The 20148-nt window shown below is 37.3% G+C and overlaps 1 protein-coding gene across 5 annotated transcripts in view; it reads right to left on the bottom strand.

Annotated features, from left to right (window-relative positions):
* Nucleotides 1–20148, bottom strand: part of ccser1 (coiled-coil serine-rich protein 1) — a 128176-nt gene that overhangs the window by 65227 nt on the left and 42801 nt on the right. For all 5 annotated transcript variants that reach the window (XM_020705831.3, XM_011479001.4, XM_011479006.4 and 2 more), the window contains exons 8-9: nucleotides 17001–17078; nucleotides 3956–4033 (exon numbers count right to left, since the gene is read on the bottom strand). In XM_020705831.3, the coding sequence (XP_020561490.1) occupies nucleotides 3956–4033; nucleotides 17001–17078 (156 nt within the window). The remainder of the gene's footprint in view (nucleotides 1–3955; nucleotides 4034–17000; nucleotides 17079–20148) is intronic.

Raw genomic sequence — 20148 nt, 5'->3', positions numbered from 1 at the left:
TGTACCTATGAATCAGTAACCAGCACACGTCTTCATCTCCTTTTCCATGTATCCTGACTGATTTAACATCTTACTTAAAGTCAAATCCATAAAAAACTAGTGTTGTGCTTTCCTGTAGCACATTTTTAGAGTTGGGCCCCCAACCCCACTCATTTGGGTCTCAATTCGGTAATGGGCACTTCCTTATTAGCAACACTTGTTCTGATGTTTAAGTTTAAATTTCTCCAAATCTTACTTTACTCATTACGAAGTTAAGTAGAATCATGGTAATTTATGTTCAATTAGAATACTTCTTTTATTTCTTATCGTCTTTCTCAAAAAATGTAAAACAGAAAAAATAACTTACTTTTTGTGCAATTAAGAAAAAAATAAACATTCAGGTCAACGTTTGAGGCATTAGTAATAAAATATATACATTTTTCAAAACATAAATATAAGAATATTGTAGGAAAAAGACTAAGGAAATTTAAGGTTGAAATTTTAAGGTTAAGTTTAGCTGTTCAATAGCATTTATGTCAAATGCGAAATGTGGATAAACTGCTTACTATGAAGAAAATAACAAAACAATTCAAACTATTGCAGAGTCTAAATAAACAGAAAACAAAACCTGGAATTTGTTAATCGATTTGGATTTTTCTTTTTAACTTTTACAATATATCTAATAAAATAAAAAATTTAAAGACATAAAACAGTCCTCTCTTTAGCAAACTTTCCGCCTCACTGAGGGTTAACTGTGGATCTTAAGAGGGTATTAGAGTCTTTTATATTACCTGTCAAAATGATGTCTAAAATTAATCTTAAGTACAACCTGCATGCTGCCCTGCCAGCCTGCTTTCACTTTTGTTGTGAAGTCTGCATTAGCTGCGCAGAGCGTTAGCAACAGTCAGTTGAGTAAAAAAAGACAGCTGGTGCTGACAGGAAGACAAAGAGAGATGACTAGAGGAACAGCTAGAGTAAAAAAAAAAAAAAAGAAATATAAGTGCCAAAAAGTGATGAAACAAACAGATGCTATATAAGTATCAAGTCAGTGGGTTGTACTGGCATCTTTCAAGATACCATTATAACACTGGCACATTACTGTGCTAAGGCCTCTCATAATATCTGGATTCCATTACTTTGATGGAGCAGGTGACAAATTACAGGCATGTAGATGATAAATTGTAAAGGATTTGCTGTACTGCTGCAGATGTTCCAAGAATCAAAGCATCCAAATCACCCGGAAAAAAAAGAAAAGACAAGGCAATATATTGTTGATTAAATCTCTGTATCTCTGTATCCAGATGAATAAAACGGCTCGCTTCTCAGTACTGACAACAAAAGCAATTTTAAAAAATCGTGAATTTTCTTTTCTGAAGTGGACTCGCAATAACTTGGTATTAAAATAGGCTGGCACAAACAATTTGTAAATAATAATAAAAATAGATGGGAAGGGCCTTACGTTGTCACTTTGTGTGACCCTGATGACGTGACACAAAACTCACAAAAGAAAAGAGGAAAACAAAAAGTAACAAAAAATAATTAAATAATCTGTTTCTGAGAAGTGTGGTAAAGCAAAAGCAATGTAAAAAAAAAACAATTTACAATATATAAACCCGATAATAAGAAACAAAAATAAATAATTAGGAATGTCCTAGTAACTCAAATATTAACCAATCAAGTATTTGACAACATTCACATTATTGCCTTTTAGAATGTACTTTAATGAACAGTTAAAAGACGGTGGAGTAGTTCAACCTAGGAGACATCAGAAATCAAGACATGTAGAGGAACCATTGATCAAAATTCCGTTTTTATTTCTTATCCAGTGCAAAGTGCACAGACCCTAAAGTGAATATTGAAAAATGTGGGATTAGACTTGATGGCAGGAACAAAGCCAACATCTCAGTCATCAGGACACTTATAAGGAACCCAAACCTGAAAATGTAAGACCAACTACGATCATCTGTTGGTCCATAATAATGCAATTTCTTTGCCAAAATTAAAAGACACTTTTGTTTTCAAGGACATCGTTTCTGCACAGCTGCAGTAGTTAATCAGAAATTTGATTCTGAGATCTTAACTTATGCCTACAGAGACTGTGGTGATTAATTAGCCCTTGTGCTATCTTGTGGGGTCCAGTTGACCCCACTCCCAACATTAGTGTGTCTTGGATAACAGAAGGGTTATAACGCCTTACTACCTTCTAAGAAAGCCCAAAGTACTTTACAATCCCAGTCCCATTTACCCATGCGCACACACATTCACACACTGATGGCGGCTCCACTGCCGAACACTAATTAGTCCGTGTCGGTCTTAGTCTACTCTTTTGAAGACCACTCTCTCCAATCAGTGGTGAGCATTTTAGAAGGCCACACCCCTTCCACTGAAGGCAGGCTCAGAAGAATCGGTCAGTCAAATGCTCTAAATGTTTGACGCAAGGCAAACTACTTTTATTGAGGCATTGGATTGGTCAGTTTATAACTTGAATAACTCGAGTAGGCCTGCACAATATACCGCAAATTTATTGTTATCGCAACATCAAGCTATGCAATATGCATATCGCAAAAGACAGCGAAAATTGCAATAAATGGTTACCTTAAATATGCTTAAACAATCTTATGGCAACTTGAAGTATTTAACTAATCAAATAAATCCCTTTATGCATTTTACCAATCAGATGGACCCCTTCACGTTCTTGACCAATCAGATGGTCCCCTATTATGTTAGATGTTTGCCTCCTATGTCAGCGAGGGTCATTTGGAGTATAATTTTTAAATTGTAGCAATGGAATGGGAATGGTGTTTTCGGTTGTTTTGCTCTTTGTTTATATACCGCAAATTATATCGCTATCGCAATATTAATCACCAATTTCACGTATTGCAAGTTTTCCTCTTATCGTGCAGCCCTAACATGAAGAAAAAAAATTGGATTTTCAAGAACATGTTTAAAAAAGGTATCGGAGAAATAGAATGACCGAGTGACAGCTGTTTATTTCTTTATAGAAGTCTGTGGGATGTTTGCTTCTTGGAGCCAGCAAGTACTTCCTATTCGGTACGCTAGGGGGAGGGTTCATTTAGTCCAGTATTCAGTCAATGCTTGCGAGTCAACTTGCCATTCTTGCTCTGCAACCTTTTTAAACATGTTCTCGATCATTTTTTTCACAATATTTTTTCTGTAGTGCAAATTATTTGAGCTATAAACTGACCAATTAGATACCTCAATGAAAGAAAGTTGTCTCGTGTCAATGTTCAAGAAGTTTGATTGACAAATAAGCCCAAGCTAGCTTTCAGTGGAAGGAGTGTGGCCTTTCTACAAGCTTCTGCAACTTCTACAGGCTTACCGTAATTTCCGGGCTATAGAGCGCACCTGATCACAAGCCGCACCCATTACATTTTTCAAGGATAAACCATTTTGTACATACATAAGCCGCACCCGTCTACAAGCCGCATGTACCCACATTGAAACATGTGTTGTAGATTGAGGATGTGTATGTGCTGAAACCTCGCGCGTGTTTAAGAAGGAGGAGGAGGAGGAGGAAACGTGCGTGCAGCGCAAGAGGGAGGGAGAGGGAGGGAGAGCAAGAGCAGCAAAAGACTGTTGGGGGTGTGTGTTTATGTTTGTCATACAGAGTGAAAGAGAACTGAAATAAAAGAAGGTTTCCCCCAGAAGAACGATAAATGATTCTTTATTAACCTGCTCTGGAGGCTCTGAGGGTCCAAACGGGGAAGCGAACAACCGAAGGTTGTGATAAAAGCATGTGAGGAAAATGCCATAAATAGGCCAGTATTGAAACTGTACCCCTTCTGCATTTACCTTAGTTTGAAAATGTGGTACTGTTTTCTGTATCACAAAGTTAAGAATTAAACGTCAAAAAATACTTGTACATTAAAAAAGGGGGGGGGGGGGGACATTCATAAGTCACAATAAGTCTGTGTAAAGCCCCACCTTTTATTTCAGTTCAGTAAATAGATCTTACCAGTTCATTCTGCAGTCGGATAATCAGCTCATCTTTCTCCCTCAGTTGTTGCAGCAAGACTTCCTCTCTGTTGAGATCCTGAACACAAAGAAGTTCACGTATTAATGTTTGCACAGCACACACCAATGGCATGTCAAAGGGCTAAAAGCACATAAAAGCTGATCACAGATCCAACGAACAGACTACATACAGAGGTGTTTGTGCAGTGCTTTCTGGAGCGTTGGTATGTGTTTGTAGATGGTTTTTCCTGTATTTATGAGTGGTCCTACTGGGGTGTTCACATGTGTAATAAAGTTGTCATTCCGTGCGTCCTGCACAACTGCAATCTCCTGCTCTCTCTACATCTCTGTGATAACCTTGTTGTGTCCTATAGCAGCACCCTGAGCTCATAACACTGTAATGTGACCTTGAATTGTCAGTAGCTATTACTGTAGGGAAGATGGAGCCACACACCGAGAGGACATACCATACAGAATAATAATAACACTAATAAAAATAACTTTATTCTTCTGGCACCTTTCACAAGTAACAACAGATTAGGGCAAAGGAAAATACACTACGAATTTGGTCTAAAAAGGCCTGTCCAACAAGTGATTATTACTGATATTCCAGAACATAGTCATCTTTTAACCCAAACTACAGAGAACTACCTGAAGGCTGCTCTTATAGAACCCAAAAATGAGAATTTAGACTGAGCAGTGTCGATGTGACTTTGTGTAACATTATATAATTGCAGATCAAAAACAACAAAGGAAAGACAAGTGAGAGAGAATGTGGGGACAATAGAGCAAAATGACAAACTGTCATTACCTAGTCAAGGACACAAAAGCAGGAGGAACCGGATAGAAGGAGGAAATGAGGGGGAAGCGCCACGAAAGGAGGGCAGTGACAGAGAGAATTAGAGGACAGGGAGGGCCTTAGGCTGAGTATTATGATCTGGAACTATGGGGAGGCATTAGGCTAAAGGACACAGAGTCAGAAGTAGACAGCAGGGAGCCATGCAGCTACATCATCATCCTTTAAGCCTGAGTTTTCCAATCATCGCTCGTAGGGCCCCCTTCCTTCTCGGCACCATCATACCTAATTCAGGCCCACTCTTTATCATGCTCTTATTACCTTCATAAGGTGTGACGGAGACAAGAAACATGTAAATCACTGCGTTCAATTATATTAAAGATCCACTCTGATGGTAATTGTGTTTTTAACATGGTCTTACTGATGGTGGACATACACTTCTTGTGGCCAGTCTAAGGCACACCTGTGCAATAATCATACTGTCTAATCAGCATCTTGATATAGCACACCTGCGAGGTGGGATGGATTGTCTTGGCAAAGGAGAAGTGCTCACTATCACAGATTTAGACAGATTTGTGAACAATATTTCAGAGAACTGGTTATTTTGTGTATGTGGAAAATGTTTCACATCTTTGAGTTCATACCATAAAAAATGGGAGCAATAACAAAAGTGTTGCGTTTATATTTTTGGTCAGTGATATTGAGAAAATTAAGCTCAAAATTGCATTTTTGAGTGGTTCTTTATTCAAATTGTTGTGAATCAGAAGTAGATGCAAAAAAGAAAACGCCATTTGAAAAAAACCTGTAGCTGTGATGTCGAACTCACAATGACAACTTTCTGCTCCGCACCATTCTGATGCGTTCACTTGGAAACAACTAGATTCATGTACGTCTTAGTTTTCCTCATCTTGATGGCATCTGGCTGAAAACTGTACAGCTGCATAGCTCCAATACTGCTCGCTATTGCTGTTGCACTGGTAATGCTAGGTTGGGGTTGACAGGCTGTAAGCTAGTGGGAGAGAGTAAAAACAAAGGGATGAAGGGAAGGGAAGAGAGGCTTACTCCGCACCAACTGTCCCACCTACAACTTAAAAGCAAATTTCTGATGAGATCCCGCCGCCTTCAGAAACTCTTTCCTAGAAAACAACACAGGTTTTATTTTATTTAGGCTTAAACGCTATCATCATAATTAAAAGATCACTGGGAGAATCTTTAAAAAAGATCAAACGCTGATCGGAGTGGGTCTTTAATTCAAATTTAAGGATCCCTTCCACTAAGATATGACACATTTGTAGTTTCACTAAATATGTCATCATGTGAGGTTACAACTATTAAAATTATGTCTGGAAGTGCATAGTGAAGACCTCAACATGTTTCTACAGATCATGGTACTTGATGTGAGTGTTATCGATATCTGTGATTTGAGTTTTTTCTGAAATAGATCACTTAGTTTCAGTTCAAGATTTTTTTTTTTTTTAGCAGTGCTTTAGTGGCTAGTACTAGTGCTCAGCACAACTTTATTCTGGTTGTCAGGTTTAATTAAGACATTTAAAATACACTTGGAATAAATGTGCATGTAAATGCATGTTTTTTGAAGTGACGGATGGATGTAAAGATTGCCTCCATCACAACAGTTAAAGAGTAACAGGAGAAAAACAGACAAAGGATTTCCTAAACTGTAGAGCTGTTAAATAATGTCGGGACTCCTTAGAAAATGATTGATTCCCAAACTTTGACATGCTCAAGGGAAGTATTGGGTCAGGTGTTGTGTAATTAGTGATGAAATGTTTCAGGTAGCAGTTTGTCTTGTTTCCTCGTAAATATGCCACAAACCAACTTGACTGCAACAATCCACTTCCGAACATTTCAATATTTATCATACTGAAAATTCATGTCTTAAAGAGTTTTAATCATTTTTTACCTTTCTGTTTTCTGTCATGTCTAATGGATAATAAGGCCTGTGTTTATCTGAGCGAAAAATAGCATTTAAAGGGGAACAAACTAAAAGCTTAACAAAGTGCTTTTACTGTAACAAAACATGTCAAATAGCTTATTCTATTAAAAAAAATGATGACAATTAAAGATAAAAAAAAAAACTCTGGTGCGGAACAACAATCCACCATGCAGGGGAGCTAACATTACTGAGAGATAATCAGATTGTTTATTCTATTTTCTTCATATTGTCTGAAAATACACATAAAGAAAGCTCAAAACAAAATTTGCATGAGAGAGGAAAAAAATCAGTCACACGCTGTAACTATTAGAGCATTAGTCAGCCTATAAATTAATCTCACCCGAATACGGATGAAGGCTGCACTAAATGAGCTGTCTAGCTGACACAACGCAGTGGGTATACTTTTGTGCTTTGTGTGCATCTCTTAGTGTGTGTTTGTGTGTGCAGTGAAAGAGAGGCTAGAGCAACAGTTGTGAAAATGTTCAGAAGAGGCACCTAATGAAATAAATTAAGTTTTGATAGATAGGCTTAGTTTGATTACATGTTGTATTCATTGAAAATAGAAAGGAAGAGATGGCAAAGTGAAAGGTAGGTTGCAGTCCCAGGGCACTGCATATGAACTTTAATATGATGTTTTTAAATCATGTCTGCAAATCTAAATCTGTGTTGTATTGGTTTAAAACAGCTTCACCAAATATTTTTCATTAAATCCAGTAAAAAAAAACAAAAAACAACAAAAATAAACAATTATAATAATAAAGTTTGTTCTAGTACTGAAAAAATGTACCCAAAAAGCCATTATGTTCCCCGCCTGATCCCGTTTCAGCCAATATTTTATGGCAGCACTAAATGGAGACAGCAACAGAAAAAGCGAACGGCATGCAAATTTATTTCTAATGTGATTGCAATAGCCTCAGTGGGAATAAATCTAATCAAAATCACTGGAGTGCATCCACTTCTGCGAAGAGATGTGGTTTTGTATAGAGGTTGAGTCCTCTTTATGCTTGCAATCAGTTGTCCGTTGATAGGGTACAGGGTTGAATTACATTACCCTTGTTGGCAATAATTATTTCTTTTCTTATCTTTTGTGAGGAACATAGCATTAAGGTAATATGAGAGCTGTTTTATTTATTGATCACCTACCAATTTTCTCTCAATTTGAACAAACAAGTGAGGAAAAACACAATTATTAAAGGTCCTCTTCTCTTGTAATACCTTTTGAAAAATACTTTTTTCCCCTTACTCCCGAGTCCCAACTAAGTGTGACATAAGAAGCCTAAAGGGCATATCACAATAAATTTAAAGTCCTTACACTCTAATTGGGTGTGACTGTCTCTCATCAACCTTTCACCATGAAGAGTATGACAGTGTGTTGAGATGTGTCAAATAAGCAACAATTAATAAGTGTAAAAAAAACTTCTAAATGGTTCTAGGTTAAAAGTTTCAGATGGTAATCCCATTTGAAAGTAGCCAATAGTTATTGGTCATGTAGGAGATAACTTACCCCACTAAGGAATAAGCTGTACACCATGTACAATCCCAGAAAATGCATCTCTTTTCAAGATACATTTTCGTGTAAAACCAAAAGTGATTAGAAAATACTTCTAATTTAGGATGCATGAAACAACTAGATTTAATCTAATTAGACATTCTCCGACTACATAACTGATTTAATCTTTACAGGTTCCTCCTGCATTGTTTTCTCTACATTTATAAAGTATGAAACCATTTTAAATCCTTCAAAGTACTCCTTTTGTTTTCTTAAAGTATATATAAACAAGGTTGTGTAGGACATCTTTTCTTCAGCCCCTTTATTTTCACGGTAGGAGTCCTGGTATGAAAAGGGTTCTTGGGGATAAACATCGCCTTCAAACTGGTTGTAGGAGGGGGGCAATACTTTTGAGATAATCCTGAATTTTTAGGATGCTTACTGATAAAGGGTTTTTACTGGTCAAGTTTCCCCATCATTTCATTCCACCCTTTTTGCTTCAGTTATAAGTCTTATCACCATGACAGCTCATGAAGTGAATTAAGAAGACGCTGTACCACGAAACAGTTGTTACTGTGCACAGAAAGGATAATTTAACCAATTCTAGAAGATATTTTTACATTGACCCAATGCTGCATAGGCTTTAAGAATGTTTTCTTTCATTTTTAAAGGTAGGAACCAAATTTCACTTATTGGGATTTTGCTTTAACTCAAAAGGATTTATAAAAACGAAAGCTATCAAATTGTAGACCAAACATTTTTTACATAAGATCAAGAATTCGTGACTTCAGACCTGAAGCCTTGAATGCACTGATCTCCTTTGCTCAGATTTGAACATCTTCACATTGAGACATTTTATGTTGTGACAGTGCTTCTGTGAGATCTTGTCCACCCTCAGCTGTAAATGTGAAGCACTGACAAAGGAGAGAAACTACATTTGAAGAAAAAGGTCATGAAAGAAGAGACGAAAAAAGAGACAGAAAAGCTGAGAAGACCTAGTCTGCCTTTCACCACTGTTTCATATGCCCATGTTTGAATTGTGTGTTAAGTGGGGCTCCATGCGGTCATGCCAGTTCAATGTGTATTTGATAGTCAGGGTTTATTTTGCTCTCCTAAATTTTATGCTTTTGTGGTTTTCCATGTGAATGTAATACTTGAATCTTCTCATCTCATTTATTTTGCAAAAAGAACTTCTTAACTAAAACATTAGACATTATTTTTTTATTTTGTGGGTTGTGACACTATGCCATATCTCACATTAACATAAAAAAACTAAATGTCAGTGGCATCCACAACAAAGGTAAAAGCACACAAGACAGATCAAGACTTTAGGTTTCTGTCCTAGACTCTTTATGAACACGCTGTTGCTTGAAATATGCTTCTGACAGTAATCCCAGCGTGATTTTCTTCTTCTTTCTTCAAAAATACATTAGAGCACTTTAACTGGGACAAAATCTGGTAAAGAAAAAATTAAATAATAAAAAAATGTGTCATGTGCATTCAGTTTAAATTAAACTAGGGCACTCTGTGACACTGCAGCCTCTCAGGTGGCTACCGTAGATTATTTTTATACCCGCAGTGTCGTTTTTTGGAGTGCCAGGACAAACTCTTCTTCTTGCCCCGCCCTCTATCCCTCTTTTCTCCTTCAACCTTCTCTAACTCCTTTTTTCAGCAAACTACTCCTTAGATTAGCCTCACAGACACTTATATGTTATTAAACTCTTAATATTGGATTCACTTTTTCCTTCACAAAGTTGTTATAGTTGGTCAGAATAAATGTATATTGAACATATCAGCTCTGACACTTCCTCAAAGGAGTTCTGATTTATTCTTTTCCTCTTCAGTCTTTTATATCATCAAGTTATCTGGATATTTTTCAGCATTACAAAGCTCCACTTCGACTTATGCACTAAGGTCTTTCCATTTTCATGTTGTTTCCATTGCTTTAAGTTGTGTCAAGTTAGCCTCTGCCGTTCACCATCTTATTCATTCCCTACCGCATACATATTCATGCCCAGTTCTGTGTCTACTGGTAAACTCTTTAATCTCTGAGTTAGACGGACTGAGAAAAGTTTCAGTGTCTGTTGGATGAATTCTCAATTACTATAAATGAATAAAGAAAAGCATTCTTTTGCATTAAGTGTGTTTCTATAGACATCAAATGGAAATCCTGCCTATAAATGTACTTCAACTGCCCATCATTGTGATGTTTGGAATTAATATGCACATAGAATGACCATTAACTGAGAGAGGTAGAAATTACAGATTTCTGGGGAAACTTTTTTCGGTGCAGTGCGCTGCCCCCTTTCAGCTCACATTTACGGCAAACAGTAGAAGCAAAGAAGCTTGCCTGCTTCAGGAGAAAGGGGCTTGACAGTCACAGGGCAGTATTGGCAACTGTGACAGTCACCAGGGGCGCAAAATCCTGTAACATTGTTGCTAAGACAGCAACAGCGGAGTAAAGTGATGCATTACGACCACTGCTGTGTGTGTGGGAGGAATGTTCCGTCACGTCACACGGCGTTTAATTTAAAAGGTAAAAGAAAACAGCAAAACAAACTATCCTGTTCACAAAAATTAAAACTCAAACAGAAAATGTAAGGGACACTGGAAAAAATTTAGAAGTTGGTTCTGTCAACTTTCTTGACACTAAACAGAGTTTAGATAGACGTGAAGGATTAAAATAATGCTCGCTTTGCAATGTGAGTGGTTTTAAGGGAACACTCTTACATAATATTATTTATGGCTGATGTGAATACTTTTAAAGTCAAACATGAAAATCTTTTCATAGTCTTAGTATCTAAAGTTAGAATATTAAAACTCCCGCTAAAATGGAAACTCAGTCTGTTTGCTGAATGCTAGTTTTTATTGTGAAAGACATCAAAGGCTTCGACTGGCAGCCAAAAATATTAAAAAGAAAACGTGCTGTGGTCTCACACTGCAAAACAAGCAAAAAAGCCACCAGGGCAGACATTTTACTAAGTAAAGAATAGTTGCATAAACTGTGCTAAGACCAACTCTGACAAACAAAATTGTCTTTTTGGTGTCTTTTACATGTTCCTGTGGTATTTTCTGATGATGGAGGATATATACTGAGAAAATTGAGCTCAAAATTGCAATTTCTGAGCTTGTAGCTGTGACGTAGAAGCTATAATTGGCAAATTACAAATTCCTTCCTCCAGTCCATTCTGATGCAACCACAGGCAGACTAATAGATTCACGTACGTCTTCGTTTTCCTCGTCAGAGCTGGCATCTGGATCTAAACTGTACGGCTGGATACTTCCAATATTGCTCGCCATTTTTACTTCACCTGTAATGTTAGGTTGGGGCTGTGTTGTGCTATAAGGTAGTGGGAGAGCATGTTAACCGATGGTTGATAGGAAGTGGGGGCGGGCGCACTCCACATCCATGGTCCTGCCCACAACTAAGATTCAAATTTCTGATTACCTACTGTCACAAAGAAACTGTGTCCTAAAAAAACCGAATAAACCCAGGTTTTTTTTTTTTTTTTTTGGGGGGGGGGTTGGGGGGCAAAGAAAGGCATGATCATAATTAAAATTCCACTAGGAAGGCTTTTACAACAGATAGAAAGATGAAAAGTCTGAGTATTTCAGCCTTTTTTAGGGAACCAAGGGGTTCTACATCACAAATTGAAGTTTGCTCAAACAGGTAAAAACATATTTTTTTAAGATACAGTTGTCAAGGCTTTTTTTTTTAAAACAAAACAAAAACAAACGTCAATGATTTACTTTGAGGCCAAAAATGTAGGCCTTTTAGCAAAGACAATTGAGTGAATACAATGAAAATGTGTGTGTGTGTGTTTTTTGTGTGTGCAAAATGTGTCACTACATTATACTACGCTGTCACAGTCCATGACAGACAAGTCTGTTGACATTCTTCAGCAATAATATGGAAACTTATTACTCTTCAAAGTAAAATAGCTCTGCAATGAGCAGGGGTTAACATATAGTTTAAAGCAAATACATTATATATATTTATACACATGGATGTCTGATAAGCTTCCAAAAATTATAACTAAGCCAAAAAGGCGAAATCATTACAATGTCGGCAGAAAAATTACCACAAGGGCTTCAAAATATGAAACACTAGGAAGTCAGATGGCTTTGGAACAATAATCCACAGACATAATCCCACTGGCATTCCGTGCACCACACACTGCCAATTCCGGCATTAAAGCAAATGTTTGAGCTCTGTTTTTCTTGGGCAATCAACACTTGGGGTTCTCACAAGACTCAAGACCCTATGAATCAAAAATGCTCAACAGATAAGCCCGACTTGTGAAAGGGGCAGACAAAGCTTCGTATGGGCTGTGGGTATCCAACTGTCTGTTGCCAGGCTGTTTACAAACTGCCTCTTATTATCTCAGTGTAAATCACCATTCTCATAGCAGCTTATAAAGAAAGCAACAGGAGGTTGTGGCTATCTACCTTTTTGTCCTTCAGCATACCCTAAGATTAGACAAGTCACATGTCTTCCAAAATTCTGTCAGAAAATACCAACTTTCAATCCTTTTTTTTTTTCATCCTTTCTAAATGATCTGGTTTATTTGAATTTTAGTGAGTCTTTAGTGAGACGTCTTCTTTCCCTGTAAAGTGCAAATAAAGCAAACTGAAAGTCGCTGTTGCTGCACACAGATTTGCAAAGGAGCCAAACACAGCAACACTAAAAGCTACATCCAAAGACAGAAATCCCAGCTTTGAGGAGAGCTATAGCCAGCTGGTTACGGAGCATGCCACATTACTGCAATGTGTCCACAATTCAATTTGGTCCAGAAAATGTGTTGCAGGCTGTGCCATTCCTTTCTTATTGTTTCTTCAGTTCCTTTTTTAATTAGTGTATTAATAAAGATGTAAAGAGAATCCAAAGACGACAATTTTCATTTAAAAAAAAAAGCTTCATCATTGATGTAGGTATAATGATTTTAGTGAACAGCCTTTGTTGTTAAGTCTATTTTAGATCCTAGTAGTGTTCCTTCGTTTATCACAGGGGTTAGGTGAAATCCGCGAATTAGGATTATAGATGCTTTGAAGCCGTAAAACTACTTACTACACACTTTATGCACTTTTCTCAGACAGACATTAGCATTTTCGCACTTATCTGTCTTGTTTAAACTCTCAAAGTTCAAACCTTCGCTGTAAAACAAGTCCAGTACTATAAAAAGAAAGACAAGATTTTCTCATAACTTAACATTTAAGTAGCTCTGGCAAACTGAACATGTTCTATACAGGAGATGCGGCACGAACGTCATTCACAAGGTCATTAGCCAATTCGTGAAACAGTGAGCCCACAAAAGGTGATTTAGCGAGAGAACATAGTAGCTTATTGGTTTAGGCAGTGTTATCAGAAAATACTGCTTTTGTTTTCAATTTGGCAAAATCTTTCCCCACTTTTAAAACTGTGATATTTTTCTGTAATCTTACTCTGTCACTGTATTTATTTTCACAAAAAAGGTTTCCCCAAAAGCTGCTGTCTTCATGCTGAGTCCCACCCTACATTCTTTCTTTTTACAAGTGATCCAGCTGCCACGAATACTCCATGTAGGTCAGTTGAGAGGGCACTCACACAAAAAAAAAATCCCATATCTCACTTTTCTCTTGTACACGAACATTAAATGATTCACGGCTCCAGTTTCACTAAAATGTCCTGCAGCTGCATTAGGAAGTCTGTGTTTCTTATTTGTTCATTCTAGTTCTGCAGTTGCTCAGCTGTGAATATTGTGATAGCGAATGACAGAAAGAGGACTACCGGTAACTCTTAGGAGATGTTCCCACCATAAATGCTGAATGTGAGGCTGCCAAAAATAAGGGAACTCACTAATCTTCCTTAACTTTCAATCACCCACATGTATAACTCACTATTGTGTTAACAATGAGCTTGTAGAGGGAAGTTGACCTTTAAAAATGTTTTATTCACGTTAAAAGGTTTGGGATTTAAAAGGTTTTCTTGTATTATTTTGGTGTATTTCATTTCAGATGACCTGGGTTGTATTTTCTGTGTAATCTTCACGTCTGCTCAACTGTTTTGTTTACTACCATATTTTCCCAATATACTAATATTATTTAAACTCACCAATATCTGGTATTTAAAGATCCACTCACATGTCAAAATCATATTTTTAACATGTTCTTGTGGCCTTTTCCTCCCGATGGAGGACTTAAATTAAGAAAATTAAGCTCAAAATTGCATTTCTGTGTGTTTATTTGCAAACGAAAAAATACAGCTAGAAAAATAATTTGTGACATAGAAAATTCGCTGAGCAGGCCACAAGCTCCCTGTTTCACACTGTTCTGCAGCAGGGATGAGAAGGAGGGGCGGGGTTGCTCAACGGCAACAGTCCCGCCCACAAATCACAGGAGAATTGTTAATGAACTAAAGCTTTGCAGAAACTATGTCCTGGAAAACAACAGTTTTTCTGATTTGGGCTAAAAATGGCAAAATTATAATTAAAGACACTTTCAGAATAGCTCAGAAGATGAGTGGGACTTTAACCCTATATTTTTAGTTTCATCTTCTATGATGCACTCAGACAACTAATAATCACGGCCAGCATCTTGATATCTGTTCCAGGCACACTGCTGCGTTTACTGTCATCATGGCCTTATGATCAAAGCACAACTGTGTCTGAAGGAATTGTGGGCAAAAATGGATGTGTCTGCCTGTATACCAACAACTCCCTTTTTCTGAAATGATCTACCATTACTAATATTGTGACGAAATTATCTACATCCCAGATATAAATACATTTAGAACAATTGAAGGAAATGTCCCTATTTTAGAAAATCCCAAAAAAGGTGGCTAAAACCTTGTCTTTGCTAAATTTCATCTAGTTCTGACTCTTAAATGCAACTGGATGCTTTAGTGAGTACTTAAAAATGCTTCTTACAGGGGAGAAATCCTCTCCAGATCACACAGTTTGCACTCATTTGATTGACAAAAGAGGTCTGGAGTTTGGCAAGACAAGCAATGTAGACAAGCAAGCCACTTTGCCCCTGTCTTATTCAATTTATTCTCCCCTCACTTGCTTTTCAGTACCTCTTTTTAGTAGTCATTTCCTTCACATTCTCCCCTTCACCCTGATTGCCTTATGCTACAGTTCTTATCCTTTTTTTCTGATTTAGTCATAATTTTCCAAGCTGGCATGAAAAAAAGCCAGCCTGTTCTTAATTTGTGCGAATCGACTTAAATTTGAAGAAAAATAAGTTATATGCTTACAGGAAAAGAAACAAATTGCTCTGCTACTCTGACTGAATAAGCTAACTATCTAAGTATTATTAGTGATGATGCATCTGAAGTTGAATGTAGGTCTATAGGTGTGCACTCTAACTATGATCAAATGTAGTTAGTGCTTATTAATTTAAAATAATTCACTGTGAATCACACAAAAAGCTACAATACTGTTAATGAAAGAAGGGCAAAACTCTTGTTTGCTGCTAGACATGAAAAGACAGAAGGTTAAAAAAAATTGGTTCTAAGAAAAAACAAAATCCAAAAAAATCTAAAAGAAATATATGATCAAACATTACTTAAACACAGTAGCACAAAGGATGTTTGCAGAACAAACCACAGGGATCCAGTGGAAACTGTAGAGCTGTGTGAGCTGCTAAGAGGATTCACACATCAACACTACAAGACATACTGTTTAAATTGTCCATTTGTGTACTTTATAAACCATTTTAAACTCGGTTGGCTGTTTAGTAGCGTTTGGAAATGTAGTGATTGCACTATAAACAGAAAGCTGTGCACAGAAACTGCACGCCCACTGGACTAAACTGATCAACACTTCAGTCTGAAGTAGGAAGTGTCTGAGATAACTTGCAGTGTGAAGTGAACAGCAGGACCTTATAAAGTTCTTTCTTTTATTTGCTGATAGAATCTTTTCATCATTATTTAGTCAGTCTGGTTTGTGATAGTCACTTGTATCTATTTGAATAAGAGGGAAAAAAAACATTTCAGTGGATGACTGAGGCTCAAATCCACCATGAGCAATACCAAATATTTTTAAAATGGGACCCAGTGCCTTCCTGCTGGACACTTAGCATTAGGGGCTTGGATTGGGGGGTTAAACCACCAAATGGTTCCTGAGGGTGGCTGTGTGTTCAGCTCACTGCTCCAGATGGGATTGGTCCAATGAAGGAACAAATTTCACACAACAAGGTGTGTGACAACTGACATGACTAACTTTAACAAGTATTAGAACCAAGTTTGAAAGTTCTGAGTCTTTCCATGGCCAGTATTTGATGGAATATAGCTCACTTTTCACAGATAATCTAGAGCAGTAAATTAGTTTTACATCTTCACTACTTTTGGTGAATTCATAACTATAAATACGAATCACATAACAGTAATACAAGTATTAGCAGATGAAAGAAGATAAAAAGAGAAAGAACTTTTGGATGTAGAGCAGACATTTTTTCTCAGTGTTGGAATAAAGATTTCAGTTACACCATGTCATTAACTCCATGTCATTACCTCCATTCATCCATCTTTCAACCCCGCTTAATCCCTTTTGGGGTCACAGGCTCCTGGGGCCTATATTGACTACTGTTGGGTGAAAGGCAGGGCACACCCTGGACAGGATGCCAGTCTGTTACAGGCATGTAACTAAATAATATGTTTAATATTTTAAAAGTCAGTAACCTGCAACTGAAAATGACCCTCCAGTCCACACATTTGTTTACCAAAGTAAAAAGCTTTTCCATACTTATGAAGCTTCTGTTTACACAGTGAATAAAGGTTGACATAAAAAAGCAACACTTGCAAAAAGTGTATTTCTGCTTTAGTTTACCTTAAATGGGAGAGATTTTTCACTGCATGGGCTGATTGGTAAAGACTGAAGGCTGCTGGCAGGACTTGTCTCTGTGCTCTGCAAAAGACAAAACAACACAAACAGAGTAACATCAAAATGAAAAACAATCATGTGGATGCAACAAGATAAAAAACGCAATATCTACCTTTCTGACAGTAAATCAATGATGATCTTAGCATCAACTTAACAGCAAACATAAGTCTCAACACTTTTAGGACATTTCCTAAGAAAACAGGTGTGACTACAGGCTGTGGTTTCTTGTATTACACAAGACTTTAGAAAAAATAAGTGACACTAAAATAAAGGGTCGATACTTAAAGTCTCACTTCGATCATCTTCTTTAAAGGATTTCCCATGGAGCAGAGCAGGGAGCAGGGAGCTTGTGGCCTATTCCGATTGTAGCTTCTGCATTACAACTGAAAGCTTTTTCAAACAACAATTTACTAAGAAATGCTAATTTAAGCTTAATTTTCTTTATATCTTCCATCATAATAAATAACAAAAACATGTTAAAAACACTATTTTCATCTCAGTGAGTCTTTAAGGTGTAAAACTTCTTCCTGAACTGCATTCTTCTTTTTGGTTTGCCAATATGTAAAACTAGGAAGGATCATTTATTTATTTATTACATATTTTGATTATCTAATCTCTTTGTTTCCAAATATTAGCTCGTTTTTTAATAATCTTTGATACTAATAATAAGCAGGCAAGCTTAAAGAAAGCATAACCAACTAGAGAGAGACAATAAAAAATAAAAAAAACGCACACATACATTCTGTACCCACAAACACCATAAGGTCCACACAGGCGTGTGAAAATAAATGCCTATTCTGACCCATTCTCACATACACACACACCAACACAGGAGTCTTCCAAAGAAAAAAGCAGCCTGTGGTCTAAATGTCAGCTGTGAAAGCTTATATTAAGACAGATTGGGACACAGCAGAGGATGTCTTCAGCCAGGACTGTTGGTATTAAGGTACTACTGCATTACATGGTGAAGTCAAAAAGGAAGGCAAAGAAGAAGTTAAACCTCAGACACAGCTGGAACTTTAGTTCTTTTTTTCCACATTCTAACCCTTTACAGGTATATTGTTTGAGGGAGATGTCAAGAATCACAGAGTGCAACATAACATTTCTGGACTACTTTCCCTAAGCTCTGTGAAACATTGCTGCCTGAAGTTTTTTTTAAAAGCTTAAACCTGATGGTTTATTGGTTTGGCTGACCTTTTAAAGACGCACACCTCCCTACCAGAATTATAGGTGTGCTATGGCGCCAGGCCCACATTGTGTCATCAGTGATCAATGCCTTTTCCTATGTAGAGGGACAGCCGTGTACTCACTGACACCCGAACTCATACACACACGCCGCGTCTCACTCCTTTTCTTGAACACAAACACATTCTCTTTAAGGTCACCTCTGTCCCACAGGCTCTAACACACAACTGTCCCCACAATTAGTTGTGGCTCAGTAAAAAGCCTTTCAGATTTAAGAATTGGCTGCTGGGGAGTCGTGAATTTAATGACTAACACAACACTGAAACTGAATGTCTACAGATGATGAATAGCCTTAGAAAGAAAAGCAGGTTTTGTAGTTGATTCACACCTTTAATCACACTCGCACATCCCTTAAATCATGAAAAGAACCTTGAAATAAAAGAGTGGACGCTCCATTTTTTTTTTTTTACCTCCTCTCACTGACATTTGGCTTTTATAGGAAAATGATCCCATTTTAAAAATAATGTCTTGAGCATTGGTTCTTTGTCAAACACTGAAAAGATCTTAAATCAGAAATACTGTTGGCGCTTTTTTTCTGCAAACTGACACAGAATTTAGCAGGAGGAATCCTCTGAAATGTTAGTACACGTTGAGAAGGAATGCGTATGTACAACCCAATCCGGCTTCTGAAATGAAACCGTTTACTGAGCAGGTCAAGCAGCGGCCTTGGGAGTTCAAGTTAATCAGGCCTTGTCTTGAGGGTGGATGTGATTGGATGCAGTACCACACTGTCTGAAAAGGAATGTGAGCTTGCAGGGGGAACACCTAGACACCAGGACTGACATTGACAAATGGGGATGATTGTCTTAGCTACTGTTAACACACAGGTTGACAGTGTAAGATTAAAAATGTCCCTCAGGGTCAACCTACAGGATAAGCTGCTGAAAGACAAATAATTTGAAGTGAGCAGAGGATTCACAGATGCAGTTTCCTGTTGGTCAAGGACATTTATTTAATGAAGAAAAAAAGTTTTGTAATTGCAGGACACTGCTCAGTTACAACTCATAACGAATGAAGCCTAAATGCTTCCATGACTTTACAGACATTTGTTTGAAACAACTCCATGCATCTATTCAAAATTCACCTGATTTGCTTGATTATGCACATTTCCTTTTTTAAATCGAGTCAAAAAGAATCTGAATGATGTTAAATCACAAAGAAACAATGTGCTTTTATCTTATGGAAATGGAGTGGAAAAAATTTGATGACAAGGTTTAGGATAAACAAAAATAGAGAACAGAAGTCTGAGGCTCACGACAAGAAGCCTGAGCAAAAGGAACAGAAAGGAAACACACAAGCTGAGTCAATGTCCCCTGCAGCAGAAAGGTCCATGTCTGTTGATAGAACATAATTTGAAAGATAATGACACAACAAAGAAAACAAAAAGGCCAAAGTATCTCTCCCTTTCCATAGTCATTTTCCTGCTGCTGTGTAACTCCCTTATTCACTCTGCACTCCTGTTAGCTTCTCCATCAATATTTAGTCTGTGTTCCTCTACAACTTTATTATTTTAGTGCTCTCGTGTCTCCCTAAAAGTGATTCTGGGAGAAAAACAAAAAGGTGAGCAGTACAGAGATCTGAGGAAAAGAAAAAACACTCTGCTGACCGCGTTTCAGACTTCAAGAGAGCCGAGAGGTATTAAACAGGTTTTACTGAAACATCTAGGCTCCCGTTCATGTTTTTTTAAAGTAATTTGTGTTTAAAAAATATGGTTTTCATGATACCTATGCTTGTACACTTTGGTAAGGATTTGTCCTCTACGTATTTACATGAAACACCAACACCTGTTTTAAACGCCTTATCTGATTAAATGGCATTTTAGCTAAATTAGTTTTTGCTTGGTATGCAA

The sequence above is a fragment of the Oryzias latipes genome, chromosome 9, assembly GCF_053564925.1.
Source record: "Oryzias latipes strain Hd-rR chromosome 9, Olatipes_Hd-rR_3.1".
Taxonomy (NCBI): domain Eukaryota; kingdom Metazoa; phylum Chordata; class Actinopteri; order Beloniformes; family Adrianichthyidae; genus Oryzias; species Oryzias latipes.
Note: the sequence above shows the minus strand (reverse complement) of the source record. Positions and strands in the feature narration are given on the sequence as shown.